The sequence below is a fragment of the Rana temporaria genome, chromosome 2 (assembly GCF_905171775.1).
Source record: "Rana temporaria chromosome 2, aRanTem1.1, whole genome shotgun sequence".
In the NCBI taxonomy this organism is placed as follows: domain Eukaryota; kingdom Metazoa; phylum Chordata; class Amphibia; order Anura; family Ranidae; genus Rana; species Rana temporaria.
The window spans coordinates 376,154,284-376,180,166 of NC_053490.1; the positions used below are offsets into that span (position 1 = coordinate 376,154,284).

At 43.6% G+C, this 25,883-nt stretch overlaps 1 protein-coding gene across 3 annotated transcripts in view; it reads left to right on the top strand.

Moving 5' to 3' along the window:
- The window catches only part of ACACA (acetyl-CoA carboxylase alpha), a 510,335-nt gene that overhangs the window by 166,348 nt on the left and 318,104 nt on the right, over positions 1 to 25,883 (top strand). For all 3 annotated transcript variants that reach the window (XM_040337823.1, XM_040337822.1, XM_040337824.1), the window contains 3 exons: positions 12,101 to 12,214; positions 12,327 to 12,440; positions 15,432 to 15,521. In XM_040337823.1, the coding sequence (XP_040193757.1) occupies positions 12,101 to 12,214; positions 12,327 to 12,440; positions 15,432 to 15,521 (318 nt within the window). The remainder of the gene's footprint in view (positions 1 to 12,100; positions 12,215 to 12,326; positions 12,441 to 15,431; positions 15,522 to 25,883) is intronic.

Below are 25,883 nucleotides of genomic sequence, written 5' to 3' on the forward strand. Positions count from 1 at the left end.
GGTTTCATTGAACCACTTCCAGTATGGGCCAACTCTGATGTTCCTCTCCTACATGTAAAAAAAGATTAAGGGCTAGATTCACAGAGAGTTACGCCGGCGTATCAGTAGATACGCCGTCGTAACTCTGAATCTACGCCGTCGTAAATTTAAGCATATTCTGGAAACCAGATACGCTTAAATTAGGCTAAGATACGAGCGGCGTAAGTCTCCTACGCCGTTGTATCTTAGGGTGCATATTTACGCTGGCCGCTAGGTGGCGCTTCCGTCGATTTCAGCGTAGAATATGCAAATGAGCTGGATACGCCGATTCAGAAACGTAAGTGCGCCCGGCCGATTATTTAACGTTGTTTGCGTAAGGCTTTTTCCGGCGTAACGTTACTCCTGCTTCTATAAGGCATACGCAATGTTAAGTATGGACGTTGTTCCCGCGTCGAATTTTGAAAATTTTACGTCGTTTGCGTAAGTCGTTCGCGAATAGGGCTTTGCGTAAATTACGTCCACGTCAAAAGCATTGACGATTTGCGGAGGAATTTCGAGCATGCGCACTGGGATTCTTCCACGAACTTACATAAAACACGCCCACCTCTTGCAAATTTGAATTTGGCGCACTTACGCCGGCTGATTTACGCTATGCTGCCGCAACTTACGGAGCAAGTGCTTTGTGAATACTGCACTTGCCCGTCTAAGTTGCGGCGACGTAGCGTTAATAACATACGCTACGCCCGCACAAACTTACGGCGGGCTACTTGAATCGAGCCCTAAATTTTTTTTGATAGAAAATTTACTTAGAACCCTCAAACATTATATATTTTTTTTAAGCAGAGGCCCTAGAGAATAAAATGGTTGGTGTTGCATATATTTATACAACTATGTGATAAAATATAATCAGCTCAATTAACAACTTACAGTGCCTTGCGAAAGTATTCGGCCCCCTTGAACTTTGCAACCTTTTGCCACATTTCAGGCTTCAAACATAAAGATATAAAACTGTACTTTTTTTTGAAGAATCAACAAGTGGGACACAATCATGAAGTGGAACGAAATTTATTGGATATTTCAAACTTTTTTTAACAAATAAAAAACTGAAAAATTGGGCGTGCAAAATTATTCAGCCCCTTTACTTTCAGTGCAGCAAACTCTCAGTGAGGATCTCTGAATGATCCAATGTTGACCTAAATGACTAATGATGATAAATAGAATCCACCTGTGTGTAATCAAGTCTCCGTATAAATGCACCTGCACTGTGATAGTCTCAGAGGTCCGTTTAAAGCACAGAGCGCATCATGAAGAACAAGGAACACACCCGGCACGTCCGAGATACTGTTGTGGAGAAGTTTAAAGCCGGATTTGGATACAAAAAGATTTCCCAAGCTTTAAACATTCCATGGAGCACTGTGAAAGCGATAATATTGAAATGGGAGTATCGGACCACTGCAAATCTACGAAGACCTGGCCGTCCCTCTAAACTTTCAGCTCATACAAGGAGAAGACTGATCAGAGATGCAGCCAAGAGGCCCATGATCACTCTGGATGAACTGCAGAGATCTACAGCTGAGGTGGGAGACTCTGTCCATAGGACAACAATCAGTCGCATACTGCACAAATCTGGCCTTTTTGGAAGAGTGGCAAGAAGAAAGCCATTTCTTAAAGATATCCATAAAAAGTGTCGTTTAAAGTTTGCCACAAGCCACCTGGGAGACACACCAAACATGTGGAAGAAGGTGCTCTGGTCAGATGAAACAAAAATCAAACTTTTTGGCAACAATGCAAAACGTTATGTTTGGCGTAAAAGCAACACAGCTCATCACCCTGGACACACCATCCCCACTGTCAAACATGGTGGTGGCAGCATCATGGTTTGGGCCTGCTTTTCTTCAGCAGGGACAGGGAAGATGGTTAAAATTGATGGGAAGATGGATGAAGCCAAATAAAGGACCATTCTGGAAGAAAACCTGATGGAGTCTGCAAAAGACCTGAGACTGGGACAGAGATTTGTCTTCAAACAAGACAATGATCCAAAACATAAAGCAAAATCTACAATGGAATGGTTCACAAATAAACATATCCAGGTGTTAGAATGGCCAAGTCAAAGTCCAGACCTGAATCCAATCGAGGATCTGTGGAAAGAACTAAAAACTGTTCACAAACGCTCTCCATCCAACCTCACTGAGCTTGGGCGGTTTTGCAAGGAGGAATGGGCAAAAATTTCAGTCTCTCAATGTGCAAAACTGATAGAGACATACCCCAAGCGACTTACAGCTGTAATCGCAGCAAAAGGTGGCGCTACAAAGTATTAACTTAAGGGGGCTAAATAATTTTGCACACCCAATTTTTCAGTTTTTTATTTGTTAAAAAAGTTTGAAATATCCAATAAATTTCGTTCCACTTCATGATTGTGTCCCACTTGTTGATTCTTCAAAAAAAAATTGTTTTATATCTTTATGTTTGAAGCCTGAAATGTGGCAAAAGGTCGCAAAGTTCAAGGGGGCCGAATACTTTCGCAAGGCACTGTAAATATACGTGCCATATAAAATCAAGTTAATATAATTTGCCTTATAACATAGGGAGACTGCTGCTAGCACCTTCTTGAGTGTGTCCACCAAACTCTCATAAACATAAAGTGCAAAATATACTGCGTAATTTACATATTGAGTACAACACAAATTAAACAATAAACAAAATACATCAACTCAGATAGCCAATATAGTAAAGAAGTCCCATATATTTAGAACTCCACCGCTGTGTAAACATAAAGTGACAGTTCATATAGTTTCTTCCAATGTGTTCGGTGCTCACCATCTCCGAATAAAGTGCCTGCTCACCTTCAGTATCTGACCCCACTACAGAGTCATCATAGCCTTAGGTCTGCTGAAGAAGCCCATTAGGAGGGCGTAACATGTATGGGTGGGAGGAGCTGTAGCCCGTGATGTCACAACTAGCCATTTATGTCAGTTTAGGGAGCCGATTCTATGCTTGTTTTTATATATCAATGTTGGTGCTTTTTAATCCCTTGTTCAGTTTTAATAAATATTAGAAAAATAGAGAAACCATAGTGCTCTCTGCTTCCAATGACATGTCTTATTGATGATTGGAAACCGAGTAGTGAAGTAGTGTGATTCAGGGACAAGATGGAGCAGGAGGAATATTACAGTACCATCTAGAGGGGAAGTTCACTAAGGCCTCATACACACGATAGGTTAGCCAGAGGACAACAGTCTGATGGACCGTTTTCATTGGTCAAAACCGATCGTGTGTGGGCCCCATAGGTTATTTAAACTTAGGTTAAAAAAAAGCCAACTTCCTTTAAAATTTAACCGATGGACGCCTAACCGATAGGTCAAAACCGATCGTTAGTATGCAAAACCATCGGTTAAAAACCTGTTCATGCTCCGAATCAAGTGGACGCATGCTTGGAAGCATTGAACTTCGTTTTTTTCAGCACGTCGTTGTGTTTTACGTCACCGCGTTCTGACACGATCGGTTAGTTAACCTATGGTGTGTAGGCGTGACGGACCATCAGTCAGCTTCATCGGTTAACCGATGAGAACAGTCCTTCGGACTTTTTGAGTTCATGTATTTTGTTTATTGTTTAATTTGTGGTGTACTCAATATGTGATTGTGCTGCATATATTTATGTCACACACTATTTGCACAGTGTGTTTGTGCATGTAAATTCATTAAAATGTATTAATAAATACACTTTAATGAATTTGAATGCACAAAAACACTATATAATAATTTTTTGGGGTTAAATTATGTTACACAGAGTATATAGATATCTGACATGTCACACTTTAAAATCACATTCGCCCATGGAACAGTGGCAAACAAAAAAATTCCCATAGGCAACACTTAAATTTTTTTTACAGGTTACCAGTTTGGAGTTATACAGGAGGAATTATTGCTATCGCTTTGATGTTTGTGGTGTGATCGCCATTTACATATGCATGCGGGACTGGCGTGCACATTCCCATTTGTGTGCGAGCACAGGCAGACGGGGCGCTTTGATTTTTTTTTTTACATTGTATTATTTCTTTTATTTAAATCAACATTTTTTTTCACTGTCTTTCATTTTATTTATTTTTTTAACTTTATTGCTATCACGAGATGAACAACATCCCTTGTGACAGCATGGGCCATGGCAAATCCTCTTTATAAAGAGATCTGGGGCCCAATGCAGCTGACCAGACACAGATTGGTCTGATCAGCTGGAGTAAACACAAAGCCAAATCCGGAAGTGACAAAATCCTTGTAATTTCCGGTTTCTGATGTCACACAGTGGGAAGAAAAACATCAGTTAGTTTCACTGTGCGCCAGGAGTCGAATGTTGCCACTTGCATCCTAAAGGCAGCGGCGGATTACTGGTACTTTTAGCTGCTTGGATTACTTTTACTGGCTTTACAAACACTGGCTGAAAACACTGATACCTCATTCATCGCTGCACCTGCAGTGATGACTGATATATCACCCTTCCTATCCAGTGACGTACTAGTACATCGATGGATGGGAAGCAGTTAAAGGGTGTTCAGTATACAGCTCAATATATTCATAAATGAGAATAACATCTCACAGACGCTGAATTTACCAACTGGGTAGACTTATTGGGCCAGATCCACAAAGAAATTACGCTGGCGTATCTATTGATACGCCGCGTAATTTCAAAGTTCCCGCGTCGTATCTTTGTTTTGTATCCACAAAACAAGATACGACGGAATGAGGGATCGATCCGACAGGCGTACGTCTTAGTACGCCGTCGGATCGTAGGTGTATATTTACGCTGGCCGCTATGTGGCGTTTCCGTCGAATTCCGTGTCGAGTATGCAAATTAGCTAGATACGGCGATCCACGGACGTATGTCCGGCCGGCGCATTTTTTTACATCGTTTGCGTTCGGCTTTTTCCGGCGTATAGTTACCCCTGCTATATGGTGGCGTACTCAATGTTGAGTATGGCCGTCGTTCCCGCGTCGAAATGTGAATTTTTTACGTCGTTTGCGTAAATTGTTCGCGAATAGGGATTTGCGTAGAATGACGTCACCGTCGTAAGCACCGTCGTTCAAAAAAACGTTGTTTATGTCGGGTCACGACGTATTTACATAAAACACGCCCCCATCACATCAATTTGAATTGCGCGCCCTTACGCCGCCTAAGATGCACTACGCCGCCGTAACTTACGGCGTGCATTCTTTGAGGATTAAAAAAAAGAAAGTAAGTTACGGCGGCGTAGTGTATCTTAGAAAATATGCGCCGATGTACGTGGATCTGCCCCATTGTCTTTAAATGTGGCTATACCCATTTTTTACTATTCAAAATTGTAGAAAAAATGCGCTTTAGGCCCCTTTCACACTGAGGCTGCTGTTTCTCCAGTGTGAAAGCCCGAGGGCTTTCACACTGGAGAGGTGCGCTAGCAGGACCACTCCAAAAGTCCCGCTAGCAGCATCTTTGGAGCGGTGAGAGGAGCGGTCTGTTTACCACTCCTCCACCACTTCTTCCCATTGAAAGCAATGGAAAACCGCGACTATACCGCCGGCAATGTGCCTCTGCAGAGGCGCATTGCCGGCGGTATTAACCCTTTACTGGCCACTAGCGGGGGTTAAAACCGCACTGCTAGCAGCCGAATACCGCCGCAATTCCGACGGTATAGTGCCACTAAAAATAGCGGCACTATACCACCACCGCACCCTCCCGCCCCAGTGTGAAAGGGGCCTTAAAGTCCAGATTTGCCCATAACTTCAGCTGCCTATATTATAATGATCTACATCCTTGGCTGCATCAAGCATCTTGGAGTTCCATTATTTCATTGGCCAGAATATTAATTTATGCTGGCCATTTAAATAAATGAATGCTTACTTATGCTGAATATTTAAGCGTGTTTAGACACATTTAGTTGCGTTGGGTGTTTTTTGCAGCCAAATGCTTCTCTACTGACAGCGCTGACCCTGTAAACACCTATGTGTGCACAGACACTTGCTGTAGGCAAACACAGAGGACTGTTTAGGAAAAAAAAGTGTCTGCGTTATTTTGCTAATATACTGTATACTTCTGGCTGGAGTTCCCCTCATCTGGCTGTCACCCACAATTTTTTTTAATAAAAACTGGAAGTGTTGGTTGGACAAGATGGCAGTACTGATGACCTTGCTCCCTAATTTACTTTACCCCTTTGGACACTCATTTTTCCTTTGCCCCCTCATATTTTCTGTGCAATCAAAGAATGACTAGCTCAAGTTTGCCAATGCAGGTAGACAACACAAACAAACAGAATAGCAGGAGTGAATCTATAATCAAACACATAAATTACAGTGACAATAAAAAAGTATGTGAACCCCCTGGAATTAACTGGTTTCCTTTAGTAATATGCCATAAAATGTGACCCTCATTTAAGTCACAATAGACAAGCACGGTGTGCTTAAGTGGATAGCACTCAAGCAATTGTAATTGCTTTTGTCTTTATTGAACACATCCATTAAATATTCATAATGCTGGAGGAGGAAGTAGGTGAACCCTTGGAGTTAAAGCAGAACTTCACTCTCCCAATCAACATTGACTATTTCTAATCCCTATGCTGCTAGCATTAGTACATAGTTATGAAGGTATATTATATTTACTTGCTTTAAACTTTTTTTTACATTTCTTCAGTTGCTTCCTAGTTTTCAGGCCTAGGTAAATGATGTCATACATCCCAGGAGTCTTCATAGGAGGAGGGGAGGGCCTTTCTCAGCTAAGCACACCCTCCTGCCTGTTTGAGCTAAGGGCAGATGATTTATGTAGCATTTACTTCCTGGAATCCATCTGCCCTTATGCAAGATGGCCCTAGCCAAAAATGCTATGGGGTGGGGTATATTTCAAAGTTATTTCTTAAAGCAGAGTTCCACCCAAAAATGTAATCCTTTCCGAATCATTCCCCCCTCCGGTGTCACATTTGGCACCTTTCAAGGGGGGAGGAGGGAGCAGATACCTGTGTAATCCAGGTATTTGCTCCACTTCCGGGCATAGGTTGCCTCGGCGACCTACGCCACGTCCGGCACCTACTCCGTCTTCTGGGAGACACACAGGTCCCAGAAGACAGCAGGGACCAGTGGGATCGTGCAGCACGACTCGCGCATGCACAGTAGGGAACCAGGAAGTGAAGCCGCAAGGCTTTACTTCCTGATTCCCTTACCGAAGATGGCGGCGCCTCCACCCGAGAGCCGAGGGACAGATCGGCTTCAGGTGCAGACAACGCGGGTGCCCAGGACAGGTAAATGTCCTAATGTTAAAAGTCAGCAGCTGCAGTATTTATAGCTGCTGACTTTAATTTATTTTTTTCGACAGAACTCCGCTTTAACAAAATATAGCATGGAGACATGGATAGATGGAGTTTGCTTTGAATATGAAAAAATAAATACATTGCATTTTTGGTTTTTAGTCCTCGAATGCAGTGCAGTTCTGCTTCAATAGCTGGTTGAACCCTTTTTGGCAGCAATGACTTTAAGCAAGCACTTTCGGTAGCTCTAGATCAAACCTGCATCATCAGTTTAACAGGAATGTTTGACCATTTCTCTTTACAAAACTCCTTCAGCTCAAACACATTTGTAGGATGCCTGGCTCTCTTGAGGTCATTCCACGGCATCTCTGAGGCCCCGTACACACGACCGGTTTTCTCAGCAGAATCCAGCAAGAAACTCGATGGGAGACGTATTCTGCCGAGAAAACCGGTCGTGTGTACACTTTTCACAGAGAAACCCGTCAGGAAACTCGTCGAGCCAAATAGAGAGCATGTTCTCTATTTCCTCGTTGGGCAATGGGAACATTTGGCTCGACGAGTTTTCTGACAGCCGAACAAGGAACTCGACGAGAAAAACTATGTGTTTTGCTCGTCGAGTTTCTCGGACGTGTGTACGGGGCCTAAGGGGTCTCTGGGCTCTGATTGAGCCACTCCAAAAGGCACATTTTCATTTTCTGAAGCCAGTCTGGGGTGGATTTACTTTGATGCTAAAGCCTCTAGCACACGGTACCATTGTTGGCAGGGGATTATCTGTTGACAGACTATTGTCCTAAAATCTTACCGTTGGTACGCTCCTTTTGACAATTTGACAAACAAAATGTTGGATGGCAGGCTAGTAAATTTTCGGCAGACAATTGCTTGATGTCAGATTTTTGTATGGTCTGTACACAAATCTGTCACACAAAAGTCGAAAGTACAAACACGCATGCTCGGAATCAATGCTCACCCAATACAAAATTAGCAGAAGGGGCCCAATGGGTGGCACTCAAGAGCTGAAATTCCACGTAGTACGTCACTACGTTCGTGTTTGTGTAATGACAATTGTGTAACTTTAGTATGCAAGACATAATCCTGGCACGCGCCCTTTTGATAAAAATCTGACTCTCGGGTTGGCCAACAATCGTACCGTGTGAGGCTTTAGAGTCATTGTCCTTCTGCATCAACCAACTTCTACTAAGCTTCAGCTGCCCGACAGCCAGCTTGTCATTATTCTGTAGGATATTTTGGTAAACTCAGAGAACTAATTTTCCCCTCTGATGGCAAGTGAAGCAAGCACAAATCATAATGTTCCCTCCACCATACTTCACCATTGGAATGATGTTACGACGTTGGTAGGTGGTGCCTTTTTTGTGCCATACTGTATACAGTGCTGAATAGTCTTCCAGAACAATTCGTCTTTTGTTTAATCAGTCCACAAAACATTTTCCGAGCAGACTTGTGGTTTGCCAATTTGCTCTTTGGCAAACTTCAGGTGCACAGCAATAGATTCTCTGTGGTGTTCTGCCATGGACAATCCTGCCTTTTTAAAGACTTGCATATGGTAGGCTCATGAACAGGGATGTTTGCCAGTTCCAGTGATGTTTTCAAGCCTTTAGCTGTTGGGTTCTTCTTTACCTCATTTAGGATTCTGCATTGTGCCTTAGGAGACATCTTGGCTGGGTACCCACTTCTAGGAAGAGTAGCCACAGTACTAAACTTTCTACATTTATAGACAATTTGCCTAACTGTTGATGGATTCCTAAACGCTTTGAGATTGCTTTCCAGCCCTATGCAGATCAGCATCTCTTGATCATATGTCTTCAGAGAGCTCTTTTGTGAGGCATGATTCACAGCTGATGCTTCTTATGAACAGCAATCTTAAAATATTTGAATGTCTTTTATCAATCAGAGTATCTCTAAACCACACTTCCAAACTCATTTCATTACTTGGACTCCAATTGACATTCATTGAAGTAATTAGTCTATGGGTTCACTTTCTTTTTCCTCCAGCACTGTGAATGTTTAATGGGTATGTTCCAATAATAAGTTTAAGCACATGTGTTAGTTTATTGTTGTGATCTAAATGAGGATCAGATCATATTTTATTGGAAAATTACTGCAGGACACCAATTATTTCCTTTTTATGCCACTCTACTAAACTAGACTCACCTGCTCTGCACAAGCACTGTACTAACCTCATACTTAGACATTTCCTTAAGACTTGGGACTCTGTGAAATATTTGAGCAGTCTACTCTCCAGTTATACTGTACCTGTCTCTCACTATAGTGAATAAACCCTCTTTACCTTCAAGATATTAAAAACATTGTAGATTTCCATGGTGAACAATGTCATGGTTACATAGGGTGTAGGATGTAATTACTATGCAAGCACTCCTATTTTCTCCTCTATGATCCACCCACAACACCCCTCCAATACAACTGTTTTAATATCTGTAAATTAGCAATTATGTGCAATCCATCCTAAAGCACACTCATCGCACACACTCATCGCTGACTCTTCACTCTCTTCAAACATATATGTCTCTAAAACCCTTTTGCCAAAGGTATCTCTACAATCTATAGTTCCCTTCAGGGGGGTTGACTCCCAATATCTCCCATCCTATTTTTCTCTTTGGGAGAGGGACCTTAGTAGCTCCCTAGAGTTATACCACCTTACTTAACCCTTGACTAATGGAATGCACTGCTAATCAATTTAGACTTGCATCTTATATCAATGACGGCCAAACAAATGCTGGCCAAAGCCTGGTAGTTTGGTACTTCAGCAGTTACACAAGTTAAACCAATAACAACATGGTACCTATTGAATGAAAATCTGGTTGCTGTTCTTCATAGTAAAGTTTAATACATTTTAAAAGGTTTGTCCCCTTGCATTACTCATTATTTTCCTCATGATTTTGTCAATTCCTTATGGATCATCTAATATTCACCTAGGCAGGGGAGATACAATTTAGAGCATGTTGGTGACCTGACTGATCTTGCTCCTTCCCTCTCCTTACCTATACTCTGTCGCACTCCTCCCCTTTTTACCTTTTGCGTTCTTCGGTTTTCTTTATGGTTGGTGTTTTCTTTTTCCTTTATGACCTGTAGTCCAATCTGGATTGTTTATAAAAGTTAATTCAGGTTTATATTTTTTTCAACAACACATAATCTGCATGGTCAAATATTCTCCGATTATTAAGGGCCATTGTAGATGGTGTTTCCTGTTTAATATGGAACTCATTGTATGGTCATACTTTTAATTTCTTTACTTGGGTTGGAATCTTCTTGGTATGTCGCCCAAAGATTTGTACCCATGAGCTTTAATGTTCACTATTTATTACTCATGAAAATGTTTGGTGAATGTCACATTCACTATTTTATTTGCCCCTTAGCGTAGCTTAGAAAATGAAGATAGACTTTCAACATTTCTATGGCCAGTGGTGATATTTTCATGTATAAGGCTTTTATAAACAATGTAATTTTAATCTTTTTTTATTTAATTTTTTTAATATATACTGTATGTTATTAATTAGTAATTATTACTTTTTTTAAGACCGAGTACAAGAACTAATACTTTTTTTCTTTCTTCTTGCTGATACCGAATAACAATACTTTTTAGGTAATGGAAGTGACATTTTGGTACACCACGCACTCGCCCGCAGTAAGCCTGCAGTCAGAAGGCAGCAGGGGACATCTTGTTACCTCCAGCCAAGTCTTGAATTTCAGACTTATTTCAGCAGTAAACTGAGCTTATATAGTGTAATACAGAATTTTCAAAACCGTGAGACTGTTTTGATGTGGAATTTTAAAAGCAGCAGTGTTCTTTCAGATTAGCAGACCTGTCAGATCAACAGGCTTGACACTGCTTTTCAAATTCAACATCAAAACAGTCTCACAGATTTTAAAATAGTACTGTTACTGACTGTGTTAACTATATGTGCTGGGTGCAACAATGTCCACTGCCGCATTCTGACTGCAGGCTTACTGCGGCCGATTGCGGGGTGTACCAAGCGCGTTGTTCTGAGTATGACAGAACGTCATTTATTTTGCTGAATCTGACGGGTCACCGATTCTGACAGAACACTGTCCGGCATATTTCTCCTGAGAAAACATAGCGGCTGCGCCTCTGCCCCATCCACCTTACCTGACAGCTGCCAGAATGTTCAAGCTCCTGCTGTCTTCTCTCTGCCCACTGGCTTCAAGGAATGAGCAAGTGACGCCTCCAACTCCTTTGTGCGACATCTTTTCATTCCTGGAGGAGAGCTGAAGAGCTGGAGGTATTGGATTAGGCATTGTAGCATTTGCACAAGTACAAGTACTCCTGCAAATGGTCGGTATCGGTATCGGTGCAACCCTATTATTAATAATAAAAAAATTCTGTCAGGTTTTTTTTTTGTCTCTGACCCCAGTGGGTAGATTTTTCTTCACTTCTAGTCCCTATACCAGCATTTGAGGAATGTGCTTATTAACAAGACAGAAAGGCACAGACAACAAAAAAATTCAAGCGTTCTACCCAAAACCCTACCCTTCTAAAATAATGTGTTTTTGTCTGTCTGTCCTGAAAGTAAGTGAGGCACAAGCTCCCCATCATAGACACAGATGACAATAAAAGTGTGATGGAGAATTTACCCTTCCCTACTGTATCAAAAATGAAATAAAGATTTTGGCTGAAGTTGAGCTCTACTCTTGCTGTACAGTGGCAGTAATGGCCCCAAAAGTTTGTAGGTGGGTGCATTAAAACCCATTAAATATTTCTGTCTGGAAAGCACTGTGTGAGAGAAGTACCGATATGACTAAAAGCAGCGATGTGAGACCATTGTTTTTACTCTGTATTGTCCTTCTTTTTTTTCTATTTGTAGGATCAGCTGTGTGGCCGGGACCCGACCTTAACAGATGAGTTGCTCAACATCCTGACAGAACTCACTCAGCTGAGTAAAACAACTAATTCCAAGGTGGCCCTGCGAGCCCGGCAGGTATATATGCTGCTCGTTTATGTACTCTTTGGCTACCTGCATTTCCCACTGCATTCATTTCACTATGCTCTACAGCTTTTATATATATATATGTATTTTCTTTTTTTCTCAGGTCCTTATTGCGTCACATCTGCCTTCATATGAACTTCGTCACAACCAAGTGGAGTCGATTTTTCTTTCTGCTATTGATATGTATGGACACCAGTTTTGTATTGAAAATCTTCAGGTAAACTGTTTTCTAAAATCATAATTAGACTACCCATAGTGTAGACTCCATTACATATCCATTGCATATCTTTTTTTAAAGATATGCTGTAGTCAAAATTGCTATTAAAACGTTTAATGCATCAGGGGGTGCAGAGAGTAGTCACATTTCTTATCCAGGTTTTGCTGTAGGGTATCAGTTTACCCAACTCCATTAAGTCTGTAATTTGGTGATCCTGGAACTCATCTACTGGTGACCGGAACACCCTATCCAGACTCCTTATTGCCTTGCGCATTTAGACACAAAAAAAATCTAATAAATGGCACTACTGAAAAGTTTTTATCAGCCACCGATATGAATATGGTCGGTGATGCAGGAAGCAGAAAGAAGGGAAGTTACACAGCACAGGAAGTACACTCCTGCTGCCTGCCTACTGCCCCCCTGTGTGCCACCACAGTGTCCCCCTGTCCCCCCACCACAGTGTCCCCCTGTGTGCCCCCACCACAGTGTCCCCCTGTGTGCCCCCACCACAGTGTCCCCCTGTCCCCCCCACCGCAGTGTCCCCCCACCACAGTGTCCCCCCACCACAGTGCCCCTCCACCACAGTGTCCCTCCACCACAGTGTCCCCCCCACCACAGTGCCCCTCCACCACAGTGTTTTACTGTGTCCCCCCCCACCGCAGTGTCCCCCCCACAACAGTGTCCCCCTGTGTGTGTGTCCCCCTCCCCAACTGTGTCCCCTGTCCCTACTGCATCGCTCTCTGTCCTCATCGCTCTCTGTCCACGGCATCCCACTCTGTCTGTCCTCATCTCACTGTGTCCCTCTCTGTCTGTCCCCAGTGTCTCTCTGTTTCCTTTGCGTCCCTCTCTCTGTCCTCATCGCACTATGTCTCTCTGTCTGTCCCTAGCATCCCTCTCTGTCCTCATCGCACTGCGTCTCTCTGTCTGTCCCTAGCATCTCTCTCTGTCCTCATCGCACTTAGATATATATATACGCGCATGTGTGTTTGAGCTTTGGGGTGCACACCCTAATGCAATAGGCTGCGCACGCCTATGGTCATAATCATCACAATTATGACAAATTACAGCTTGAACTATCTTCCTTTGCATGTAATGAGTCTATCTCATATATTAGTTTCACCTTTTTAAGTTGCATTTGTGAAATAAATTAACTTTTGCACAATATTCAAATTTTTCGAGTTTCACCTGTATATACACTGTAGCAGAAAAATATCTAATTGGGACCATCATCCCTTTTGATCAAAGACTACTTTTGTAGGTGCAAAATTTGTATTACACAAACTACTGTTAAAATAGTTTTATTTAAAAACATTGATTTGGACATAAGATCATGTACAACAAATAGAAAATGACATCCCTTCACCCCTTTTCTTCTACATGTTTTGCCATTCTGGCTTCTTCAGGAAATGCGTGATAGGGATACAGGTTAGCATAGGTCCCATGAGATCCTTGCCTCCAACTGTGTGTTGGAGATACCAACGCGTAAAGTGGAAAAACTGAAGAAAATTAGAAAAATGTATATGCAGAGCTCGTCCACTGGCACCACACGCGACCCCTGGCAAAAATGTCGGCATTAACGCTGAACCCATAGTAGAGAAGGGTGAAGAGCCAATGGATATTAGGGAATTTATGAATCCTACTAAAGGGTGCCTCATAATCACTAGGTGGTGCAGTGTTTTTGAATTTTTCTGGTTTATAGTATAAATGTGCAGATAGGGGATGTCCACAGTTAGGCAGATCACCCGGATCTCTTCACTGTTCCATTTGTATATTGAGGGCTCCCTGGACTCCGGACTTAGCGGGCTGGGTGAACGCTGCATTTCAATTTTTCTTCATTTTTTTATGCTTTGGTATCTTCAACACACAGTTTTTCTCATTTTCTTCAGTTTTTAATTTTTTATACTTAACACTTTGGTATCTCCAACACTCAGTTTGAGGCAAGAATCTCATGGGACCTATGCTTACCTTTATCTCTATCACCTATTTCCTGAAGAAGCCAGAATGGTGAAACATGTTGTAGAATACGTGTAAGGGGATGTCCTTTTTTTATTCGTTGTACATGAACCTATATCTAAATCAATGCATCAATGTTTTTAAATCAAATTTGTAAATAAGGCTTATGCAATTTTAAGAGCCGGTTCACACTGGGGCGATACGTCAGGCGGCTCAGCCGCCTAAAGAGTCGCGTCCCATTCTATGCAATAGAATCGTTCTAATAGGAGCGACGCAAGTCGCTCTGACTTAGAAAAAGGTTCTTGTACGACTTCGGGGGCGGCTCGGGGCGACCTGCATTGACTTTTATACAGAGGTCATTTTGCAGGTCGCCTCTGAAGTCGTCTTCAGGACGCCTTGCGGAGTCGCCCCCGAAGTCGTGCCGCCTAAGTGTGAACCGGCTCTAACAGTAGTTTGTGTAATAAGAATGTTGCACCTACAAAATCCCAACTCTTTTTGCCAGTTATATACACGTACACATATATACTGTATATTTTACACACAAACACCTATAACATTTATTTTTTCTTGAGCACTTGATCCATGTCCCCCATGCAACTTTGTAGGAACAAATCACTATAGAAATTATCTACTGTTTGCAGGGATTGGCTGGACAGATCTGAAACAATCTGCCTGAGCCTACATACTGACTAGAAGTGTTGTGATGTTACTTGTGATGTAATTTTACTTCTTTGTAAACAGTGCGGAATTATTCTGTTTACATTGTCTGCCCTGGGTGCTGGAGGACCTTGTCCCGACACTGTCCCCAGCATCACACCTGCAGCATAAAAATAAAATAATGAGAATAGGATTTTGACACTTCCCTACTCCTATTTATGACTAAGTCTTGGCTTTCGATACTTTATTGTGGCTATCACGCTGGCAAATGCTTTATAACCTCAGTTCAAAGCAAAAACTTCTATTACAGTAAAATCGAAAATTAGAAAAAAGTTGCATCTTGCCTTTTGAAACATCCTAAGTTGTGTTTTTTTTTTCCAGAAACTTATTCTGTCTGAGACCTCTATCTTTGATGTCCTACCCAACTTTTTCTACCACAGCAATCAGGTTGTAAGAATGGCTGCACTAGAGGTAAGATTATTAACTTCAAACTCTATCTGTCCACAGGGGATTATACTCCAAGCTTCCACATCAGATATTAGTCTGTTACCTCAGATATTCGTTTAGTAATAATGTGTTCCTTTTGTACCCCGGGGAGTACTTCAGAAGGGTAATTCTGCTATTTATAGCAAAGTCATTATAACTATTTCTAGTTTTAGTGAATAATATATCTTGAACAAACTGGATTTCAGTATGTTATTTTAAAATCTAGAAAATCGAGTGGTAAATGTTATAATCTAGAAAATCATATGGACATTTTATATTTCTTATAACTTCACCTTTAACAAAAAATAATAAAGGCATATATTGTACAGTATATATTTGCAGGAAAAAATGTGCATTTAAAAAAAAAATATGTTTTATAAGCATGCAAAGTATTGCAACTGTGTTCAGTGGATTGGGGATCCAATATCAGGCTCCTGCAGACTCTTCCTCCAGCTCTATGTCTGTACGGAGGTACCGACTTTCAGTTGCAGAGCTGGAGAAAGTATCAATGGATTACGAATGAAGCGATTACCACACTTGTGTTCTATTGAGAGACTATTAGTCCATTTGCCACAGTGGCCGACTGGACTTGTAGCTCATTCATTCACAGATCTCTGCAAATTTCAAAAGTGGCTGCGAGGAGGTGGAGGGGTTTCAATACAAATGTAACACAAATGCAAGGATGCTGATAATAAATGTACACAAGTCAAGAGGTATTTGAAGTAAGGTGACCTCCATCCAAGGGCTATTGATTAAAAGCCAGTTTGCAGAAAAACTTTTTTTCCCTATCCGTCTTTCAGGACAGCCACAACTTGAGAGATAGGCTCCTCCTCTTCCTTAGGAAACACTGCACAGCCTTTAAAATCTCTCCTCCCCCTGCTAGACCTCAGTTCTTAGTGTTTCCTCCGGTGGGGAGAAACTGCTGAGGAACCGGGCAGTGCAGTCAGGGGACTGTAGCCATTATTTTTCCTATGTGGGAGGCAAGGGCTTCCTAAAGGGAGATGGGGCGAAAACTTACCGCCAAAAACGCACCCCAACCCATGTCGAGCGCGGCAGTCGGTTTGTGGGGGGTCCCTATCGTGTCCACAGGACCGCGGCGGGGGAACTCGGCTCCGGGCACCCTGATTACAGGCCGCAGGTTTTTTTTTTTTTTAAAAATCGCGGGCCGAGTGGCGGGCGACGTCACTTCCGGTGCGCCTCGGAAAGGATTCTCCTTGACCCGCGACTTCTGGTTCCGGGTCGCGGCGCCGATAGAGACCCACGCGTCCTGCTGGAGGTGTCGGATACTCGTTGGGACGAGTTAGACACAGCGCAACCACCCCACTATGTCGGTGACTTCTCCGGAACGGGACCCGACCAGGGACGCTACCTCCAGCCAGTCCAAGGTAAGGGTTTCCTGGGGAGGGTTTCCCAACACCTTAGACTGTGTCTTTTCCTTCCTCTGCTTCCCCTTGGTGGTTGGGGGAGAGGAGGGAAAGGCAGCAAGGGCACCTAGCAGTAGTGTCTGTCTAGTGCTTCCCAGAGGGTTGTAACCATGGGGTTGTTACAAAAAAGTTTTTTTTTTTTTTATCTTGCTCTTTTTTAAATATGGGTCCTTATGTCTTCTATTTCAGAAGAGCCTAGAGAAAAGCCAAGAAAAAACAGGAAGGACACATAGTTCTAAGAAGAAATGTGCCTCCTGTAGGGACTCCCTTCCTGATTCTTGGACGAAAGTTTTGTGCAGAGACTGCATAAACTCTCTAGTTAGGGAAAGGGATGCAGAACAGGGGGATCGTTTAGCTGCTTCAGTTAAAGAACTGGCCTCTACCTTTTCCTCTTTCAAAACCTTGTTTGAAAGGGTGCAACCCCCCCTGGTACCCACACAGGTTACAGCCCACCCTGATGTTCAGGGTCCTGCACCTGCCTCTCCTGATCCTTCAGCGGAAGCAGTTGATTTTGCAGGCCCTTCTCAGGGGCAGCACTCCTTAATGGAGAATGTTGCTTCCGACTCGCAGGCAGAGTCAGGTGAAGAAGACCAGGACAGTGAGTCCAAAAAGTCTTCCAGGTATAAACTATCTCTTGATGAGGTTGAGGAACTGCTAGGTGCCATTTACACGACCCTAGGCATTCACACGGATAGTAAACCTCTTAGCCTCCATGACCAGATGTACAAAGGTCTGGGGGAACACAAGGGCAGGGTCTTCCCAGTGCACGAACTTCTAGTTGATACTGTTAAGAAGGAGTGGCAGGACCCTGAAAGAAAGCCTTTCTTTTCTCAATCCCTTAAGAGAAGGTTTCCCTTTTCTGAAGATTCCACGTCCATTTGGAATAAGAACCCTAAATTAGATGCGGCCTTTTCCCAAGTCTCTAAAAAGACTGATTTAGCATTTGAAGATATGGGCAACCTGACGGATGCTATGGATAAGAGAATGGACTCGTTGTTGAAAAAAGCTTGGGAGTCCATAATTGGCAATTTAAAACCAGAGTTAGCAGTTACAGTAGTGGCCCGTAATTTAGAGCACTGGCTCTCAAAGATCCAAGAACATATTGAGGCGGATACGGACAAGGACACTATTTTGGCTTCCTTCCCCACAATTTTAAAAGGGGTAGCCTACATTGCGGATGCTTCAGCAGAGTCCGTCCGCATGTCAGCCAGGTCAGCAGCCCTGGCTAATTCTGCCAGAAGAGCTCTCTGGCTCAAGACTTGGTCAGGAGATATTGCGTCCAAGTCTAAGCTATGTGGGATTCCCTTTACAGGAGATCTCCTATTTGGTCCCGACCTGGAGTCAGTCTTAGACCGCACGGCGGATAAGAAAAAATCTTTTCCGTTTAAACGTAAAACTCCACTAAAAGGGAGAGGGTTTCGTCCCCAGAGACAAACAGGGGTCCCGAAACCAGAGACTCAAAAAAGGATCTGGACACCCAGGGGTAGGGGAAGAGGAGCGATTTTTCGCCCACCTGACCAGCCCCCCAAAAAACAATGACTCCCAGATCAGAGTGGGGGGAAGGTTGGGGGCCTTCCTCCCACAATGGGAGTCTTTTTCCCCAAACAGGTACGTATTGGCGATAGTGAGAAGGGGGTACTCCCTGGAGTTCTCATCCCTTCCGCCACAGAGGTACCTGGTCACTCAGCTTCCCAGAGCCAAGGAAAAAGCAGAGGCTCTAGTGGGGGCTTTGAGGGATCTGGAGGTCCAAAATGTTGTTTGCAGAGTCCCAAAAGGAGAGGAGAAAAGAGGGTTTTACTCCCACGTTTTCGTGGTAAAGAAACCCTCTGGCAAGTACAGGTTAATCCTAAACCTGAAACCGCTGAACAAGTCAGTAACATACAAAAGATTCCGTATGGAGTCAATTTTCACGGTAAGGGCCCTCCTACCACAGAATTGCTTTATGGTCTCCCTGGACCTCAGGGACGCGTACCTGCACGTACCCATTGCAGAGGGGTCTCAGGAGTTTCTACGACTAGCGATAGACTTGGGAACTTCGGTGGTGCACCTACAGTTCCAGGCCTTGCCATTCGGTCTATCCTCCTCACCCCGAGTGTTTACAAAGGTCCTGGCGGAACCAATAGCTTTTCTGCGTCTTCAGGGAGTGGGTATAATAGCGTACCTGGACGACCTGCTTCTTTTTGCAGCCTCTCCGGAACAAGTATCCAGGGACCTGGAACTAACCAAAAAGACCCTTATGGACCTAGGTTGGCTGTTAAACCTGGAAAAATCCAGTCTAATACCATCGCAGCGCATTCCTTATTTAGGGTACACCCTGGACTCCACCCTTCTAAGGGTCTTCCTTCCATTGGAGAAGGCTCTAAAGTTAGAAAAATCGGTATCTGCCCTCCAGGGCAGCCATCAGGTTTCAATCAGATTCCTGATGTCAACACTAGGACTGTTAACTTCCACTCTACCGGCAGTCCAGTGGGCTGGGATTCACTTTCGGGCCCTGCAGGCCTTTGTACTCAGAGTCTGGGACCACAGCTCAGAACACCTAGATGTCCTGGTACAGGTCCCAAGTCAGGTAAAGAGATCCCTCTGGTGGTGGAGAAGGATCACCAATTTGTCGCAGGGTCGTCTGTGGCATATCCGGTCTCCACTGGTTGTCACCACGGACGCCAGCGGCAGAGGTTGGGGGGCTCACCTGGGTGTATTTCCAGCACAGGGTGTTTGGGAAGTGGCAGACCTGAAACATTCCTCCAACTGGAAGGAGCTGAGGGCGATCGGTTTAGCGCTCATCTTCTTTCAGGAGAGACTTCGAGGACACCACGTCCAGGTGAGGTCAGACAATGCGTCGGCCGTGGCCTATGTGAACAAACAGGGTGGCACCAGGTGTGTAGCCCTGTCGGCCTTAACAACAAGAATCTTTCGCTGGGCCGAAACAAACACCCTGTCCTTATCAGCAGTTTTTCTAAGGGGAATAGAAAACAGTACAGCGGATTTCCTCAGTCGAAGTCAACTGAGGGAAGACGAGTGGTCCCTCAATCAGGAGGTCTTCCATCTTTTGGTCAAGAGATGGGGGTCTCCGGAGATAGACCTCTTCGCATCCAGGGAAAACGCAAAAACACATTGGTTTTTCTCTCGGGGCAGGGGAGAGGGAGCAAGAGGGATAGATGCCCTATCCCAGAGCTGGCGATTCGGGATTTGTTACGCCTTCCCACCCCCAGCTCTTCTACCACTGGTCCTGAGAAAATTTCAGCTGGAGAACACCTCACTTATCCTTGTGGCACCCCACTGGCCCAAGAGGGCTTGGTTTTCGGTTCTCAAACAACTGACCACAGAACCCCCTCTTTTTCTTCCTCTTCGAGAGGATCTCCTCTCGCAGGGTCCAGTTCTATGCCCACAGGTACACAGGTGGAACCTTGCGGCGTGGTTACTGAGGAGTCCTTGCTGAGGTCCAGAGGTTTTTCGGACAAACTGACTGCCACCCTTCTTAACAGTAGGAAGAAGGAGACACGTTCTATTTATAGGAAAGTTTGGCTTCGTTTTAATACTTGGTGCCAGGAATTTTCCTTTCCAACACAAAGCCACAAGTCCGTTCTAGAGTTTCTCCAGTGCGGAGCGGATAAAGGCTTGTCAGTGAGTACCCTTAAAGGCCAGGTCTCAGCCCTCAGTGTGTTTCTAGAGAGCCCTCTAGCCTCCAATCCTTGGGTCATCAGGTTCTTTAGGGCTTTGTCCAGACAGAAACCTTCCCAGGGACCTCCCTTCCCCAAGTGGGATCTATCACTAGTTTTACAGGTGCTAACAGGGTTGCCCTTTGAACCCTTAGACAAGTGTTCGTTAAAGGATTTAACGTTTAAAACAGTCTTTTTAGTTGCAGTGACTACTGCCAGGAGGGTCAGTGAATTGGAAGCCCTGTCCATTCGTCCTCCTTTTTGTGTAATTTTTCCGGATCGGGTTGTTTTTAAAACCGATCCGGCTTTCCTTCCGAAAGTGGCTTCCAAGTTTCATAGAAGCCAGGAGGTTGTGTTACCTTCATTTTGTTCCAATCCCTCAGGTGAAAGGGAATTTAAGTTTAGTACACTAGATGTTAGGAGATGCATCCTACAGTACTTGGAGCTGACTCGGGCTTTTAGGAAGTCAGACTCTTTGTTTGTTTTGTTTTCTGGGACCAGAAAGGGACAGAAAGCGTCTCGGCGCACAATTGCTCTTAGACTTAGACTAGTTATTGGGCAGGCTTACTCCTTGACTGGTAGGGAAGTCCCTACAGGAATAAAGGCACACTCTACTCGAGCGGTGGCTACTTCTCAGGCTGAAAGGGCTGGAGCGACGCCAGATCAAATATGCAAAGCCGCAACTTGGTCCAGCTACGCCACCTTCATCAAGCATTATAGAGTAGACTTGGTGTCAGCAGGTGAACAAGCCTTTGGGAGAAAAGTCTTGCAAGCCGTGGTCCCACCCTAAATTGTAAGTACTCGATTATCCTCTCAAGTTGTGGCTGTCCTGAAAGACGGATAGGGAAAAAAAAAAGTTACACTTACCGGTAACGTCCTTTCCAGTAGTCTTTCAGGACAGCCCTAGTTACCCTCCCGAAAAGTTGGAAGAAGGGGTTTCTAATCCAGGAACATAGTATGATATTGATGTGTTAACTATGGATTACTAACATGTTCTTGTGTCTCCCCAGCGGACCGGAGTGCTCGTATAAAAACTGAGGTCTAGCAGGGGGAGGAGAGATTTTAAAGGCTGTGCAGTGTTTCCTAAGGAAGAGGAGGAGCCTATCTCTCAAGTTGTGGCTGTCCTGAAAGACTACTGGAAAGGACGTTACCGGTAAGTGTAACTCCATTTTTTTTCATATCAGCCATTTTAAAAGCATCTTAATTGCAGGCTTATTGTGTTCCTCTACGCAGTTGCAGATTGCAGGCAATCAGATGCCAGCTTAGAGTTGTAAACCATTTTTTCCCTCTTTCCTTTAATTCGTTTTTTTTCAAGGTAAAAATGGGGAGCCAATACTTTATTGTGTGGTCTTTAAATTGGTGTCACATTTTTTCTTTAGCAATTACTACTTGGTATAACCATACATGGCTTCATAAACTGATCCAGTAGAGGAATGAAAAACCTATTTAAAGTTTATACAGTAGTACATGAGCAAATATATTCATGGTTGATATGCAGTCAATTAACTCCTGTACAATGGTCATGATTGTAAATATTAAATACAGACAAATTTTTTTTTCATTCAGTTACATTCTTACCACTCTTACCCATAATGTAAATCTTTTCTTATCCTAGGACCGGCTGCATTAGCTTTCTATCCTCACTGCCCCATGGTTGCACTCCCATGAAATATAATGTGCCATATGCAGTTATTTGTGTGCGCTCATGTATGTATATATAGAAATGTACCAGATATTGTAGTTCACTCTCTGCAAAGAGGGAGAATGCAAGCTATAGGTCAGGAACCAATGACATCGGGCCTGTGATCATCTGATTATAAAACCCCCAAAAACAAAAAAAATATATATTTGTAGGTAATTTTCTTAAATACAGTGGGTATAGAAGAGCATCACTCCCATTAAAATATCATTTTGTTGCCCCTGCAGTCTGAAATGAATACAGTTTTTGTTTGATCCAGCTGTATTTACTCAGTGAAACCTATAAAATAAGTGAAAGATATAACACTCGCATGTCGAAAATCAATAAATTCAAAAACAGAATCACTAAGTTGGAAAAAGGATCACCGCCTAATGTCAGTTTTCTGTTGAATCACCTTTTGCTTTAATTACAGCCTTTAGTCTGTTGGGATATGTCTCTGCTAACTTTGCACATCTATAGCTAGATTCACAGAGAGTTAGGCCGGCGTATCAGTAGATACGCCGACCTAACTCGGAATCTGCGCCGTCCTAAGTTTAAGTGTATTCTCAAACTGAGATACACTTAAACCTAGCTAAGATACGACAGCCTGCGCGGTTCGTAAAAAACGTCAATCACGTCGGGTCACAGTTAATATACATAAAACACGCCCCCCACATCCTCATTTAAATTGGGCACGCTTACGCCGACCAATTTACGCTACGCCGCCGTAACTTAGGAGGCATGTGCTATGTGAATACAGCACTTGCCTATCTAACTTACGGCGGCGTAGTGTAAATACCATACGCTACGCCTGCCTAACGTTGCGCGCCCCTACCTGAATCTAGCTACTAGACTTTGCAATATTTGCCCACTCTTCTTTGCAGAACTGCTCAAGTTCAGTTAAATTTAATGGCGACTGTTTGTGGACTGTAGTCTTCAAGTCATCTCAGTTTATTAATGGGGTTTAGGTCTGGGCTCTGACTAAGCCATGCAAGGACATTCACCTTTTTCTCCTTCAACTACTGAGTGGTAATTTTTTCTGTGTGATTTGGGTCATTGTCATGTTGGAAGGTAAACCTCCTTGCCATTGCCAACTTTCAGGGAGAGGGCTGCAAATTTGAAGGTATTTTGCCCCATCCATTTTTCTTGTATCTTGACAAGTTCTCCAGTCCCTACTGCAGAGAACCCCCTGTAATTCAATTTTAGTCTCATCTGACCATAACAACTTTTTTCCATGTGGCCTCAAAATCTTCAAGGTGCGTTTTTAAGGTGGTCAACAACAAATGATATGTCTGGAGGAAATACAATACAGCTCACCATCCAAATAACATAATTTCTACAGCAAAGCATGGAAATACAGGAAAATGGATGGGGCAAAATACTATAAAATTCATGATGGAAAATCTGCTGCCCTTTGCCAGTGGGAAGAAGGTTCCAACATGACAATGGAGAAAGTGCAGCGCTGGTGATGATTACATTTCAGTGAAAAATTATATAATAAATAAATATACAAAACTTATGTGCAACACCACATGTGAATTGATAGTGTGAACACTAGTTAAAGTCCATAAACCTCCAATGAGTGGATATTAATGGTAATAGGATCTGGATAATGCCAGAAAAATATAAAGTGAAAAAACGTTCATAAAGGAAAAGCTTGTAAATAAGGAGTTAGGCCCTAACCTACCCAACCCTGTGTTTGTCACAGAGGACATGCTAGCTGCCACCCTGAGTGGGCTAGAACAAAGATTGACAACATTGATTGAAAAGTCTATCCCAGGTAGAAAGCGGGCTAGATCCCCATCGCCTAAACTCATATCCTCAGATGCTGAGATTCTCTCCCCCGAGGAAGTACCGAGGAAGTAGAATCTCAGGAGGATCAAATGGAGCAGAACCTAGAAGGTTCAGAGATTAAAGAATCTACTATAGAAGAGCCGTTCTCAGCCTCCCAAGCAGAGAGCCTGTGGATCCAGTCCTTAACGGATATGGTCCGCTCGGCATTTAAACTGCCTTTACCAGGGCCTCAGGTCCCTGCGGTGTCTTCTTTGGGCTCCTTGAAAGCGCCTCTAAATAATGCGTTTTTTCCCGGTCCATCCTCTGTTGGAGGATTTGATCTTTCAGGATTGGATACGGCCTGATAGAATATTTGTGCCGCCTAAGAGGTTTTCTATCCTCTACCCTATGGAAGAGAAATTTTCAAAGAAATGGGCGCTCCCGGCTGTGGACGCAGCCATCTCCTGTGTAAACAAGTCCTTGACTTGCCCGGTAGAGAACATACAGATGTTCAAGTACCCTGTCGATAAACGTTTGGAAACACTTCTGAAAGCTTCCTTTACTATGACAGGAGCAGTCTTGCAGCCAGCAGTGGCTGCAATTGGCATTTGTCAGGCACTGAAGGACCAGACAAAACAGATGTTAAAGGACATTCCGGCTCAACAGGCCCGAGAACTAGCCGATCTCCCCAGAGCCCTAAGTTTTGCGGTGGATGCTATAAAAGATTCCATCCAGCAGGCTTCCCGTTTGTCACTGTTCTTAGTGCATATGCGAAGGCTCTTGTGGCTAAAGAACTGGTCGGCCGAGACTCCATGTAAAAAGCTCTTAGCAGGCTTCCCTTTTCACGGAGTTAGACTATTTGGAGAAGATCTGGATAAATACATTCAGACTATTTCAGGCTATTGCCGGTCAAAAAGAGAGCACGGGGCCCACGTTTAAGCGGCAGCTGTCTCCAGCCCCAGGACCCTCGGCCTCCAGGCAGTATCGACGGCCTCCTGCACGATCAAACTTTGGTAATAAGTCGCAGGGACAGGCCTCAGGTGGCTGTAAAACAGCCTATGACTTTAAGGATAGAGTTCCTTCACACGCCAACGCCTTATTAGAATTACATCTTATTCAGCAGGTATTCTTATAGTATAACTAAAGACAATTTTGGTTTTGGATGAAGTGAATAGGTTTTTGATTGCAGTGTCTCTGTTAGAGAGATTCACCCTCTCTGTTGTTCCAAATTTTGTGTCACCAGAATAGGAATATAGGGTAAATCTTCCAACAGAGACGCTAAGTCTGGTGAAGCTGGTGGCAGCCAGGGATTTCATCGCTTTGGAGAGATTTCCTCTCACTTTATCTTGAACGTATGGAACAGGAGGTTAAGGGAAATCTCCCTAAAGCCTCGTACACACGACCAGTTCCCATCTGGAAAACTGCCATGACAGCTTTTGGGCGGGAAAACTGGCCTGTGTATGCTCCATGGCAGTTATCCCGACAGGGAAACCACCGGGAATCGCGGCAGGAAAAATTAGAACATGTTTCCGTTTTTCCCGATGGGATTCCTGACGGTTTTTACACGGCAGTTTTCCTATGGGGAAAGCCTGCGGGGGAGCATACACAAGGCCGAAGCTCTCATGGTAGTTTTCCTGCCAGGAAAATCGGCCATGTGTAGGGGAAAAAAGCTGCCGAGCCGGTTCTTGGCTTCCCCCTCATGTTTCCTGGCGTTAAAAAGTCCACCGGAAACTCGATCGTGTGTACGAGGCATAACACCGATGGCAAATACTAAACTGATTCCGGGCTATAACCCTCCCTATATCCAAAATGAAAA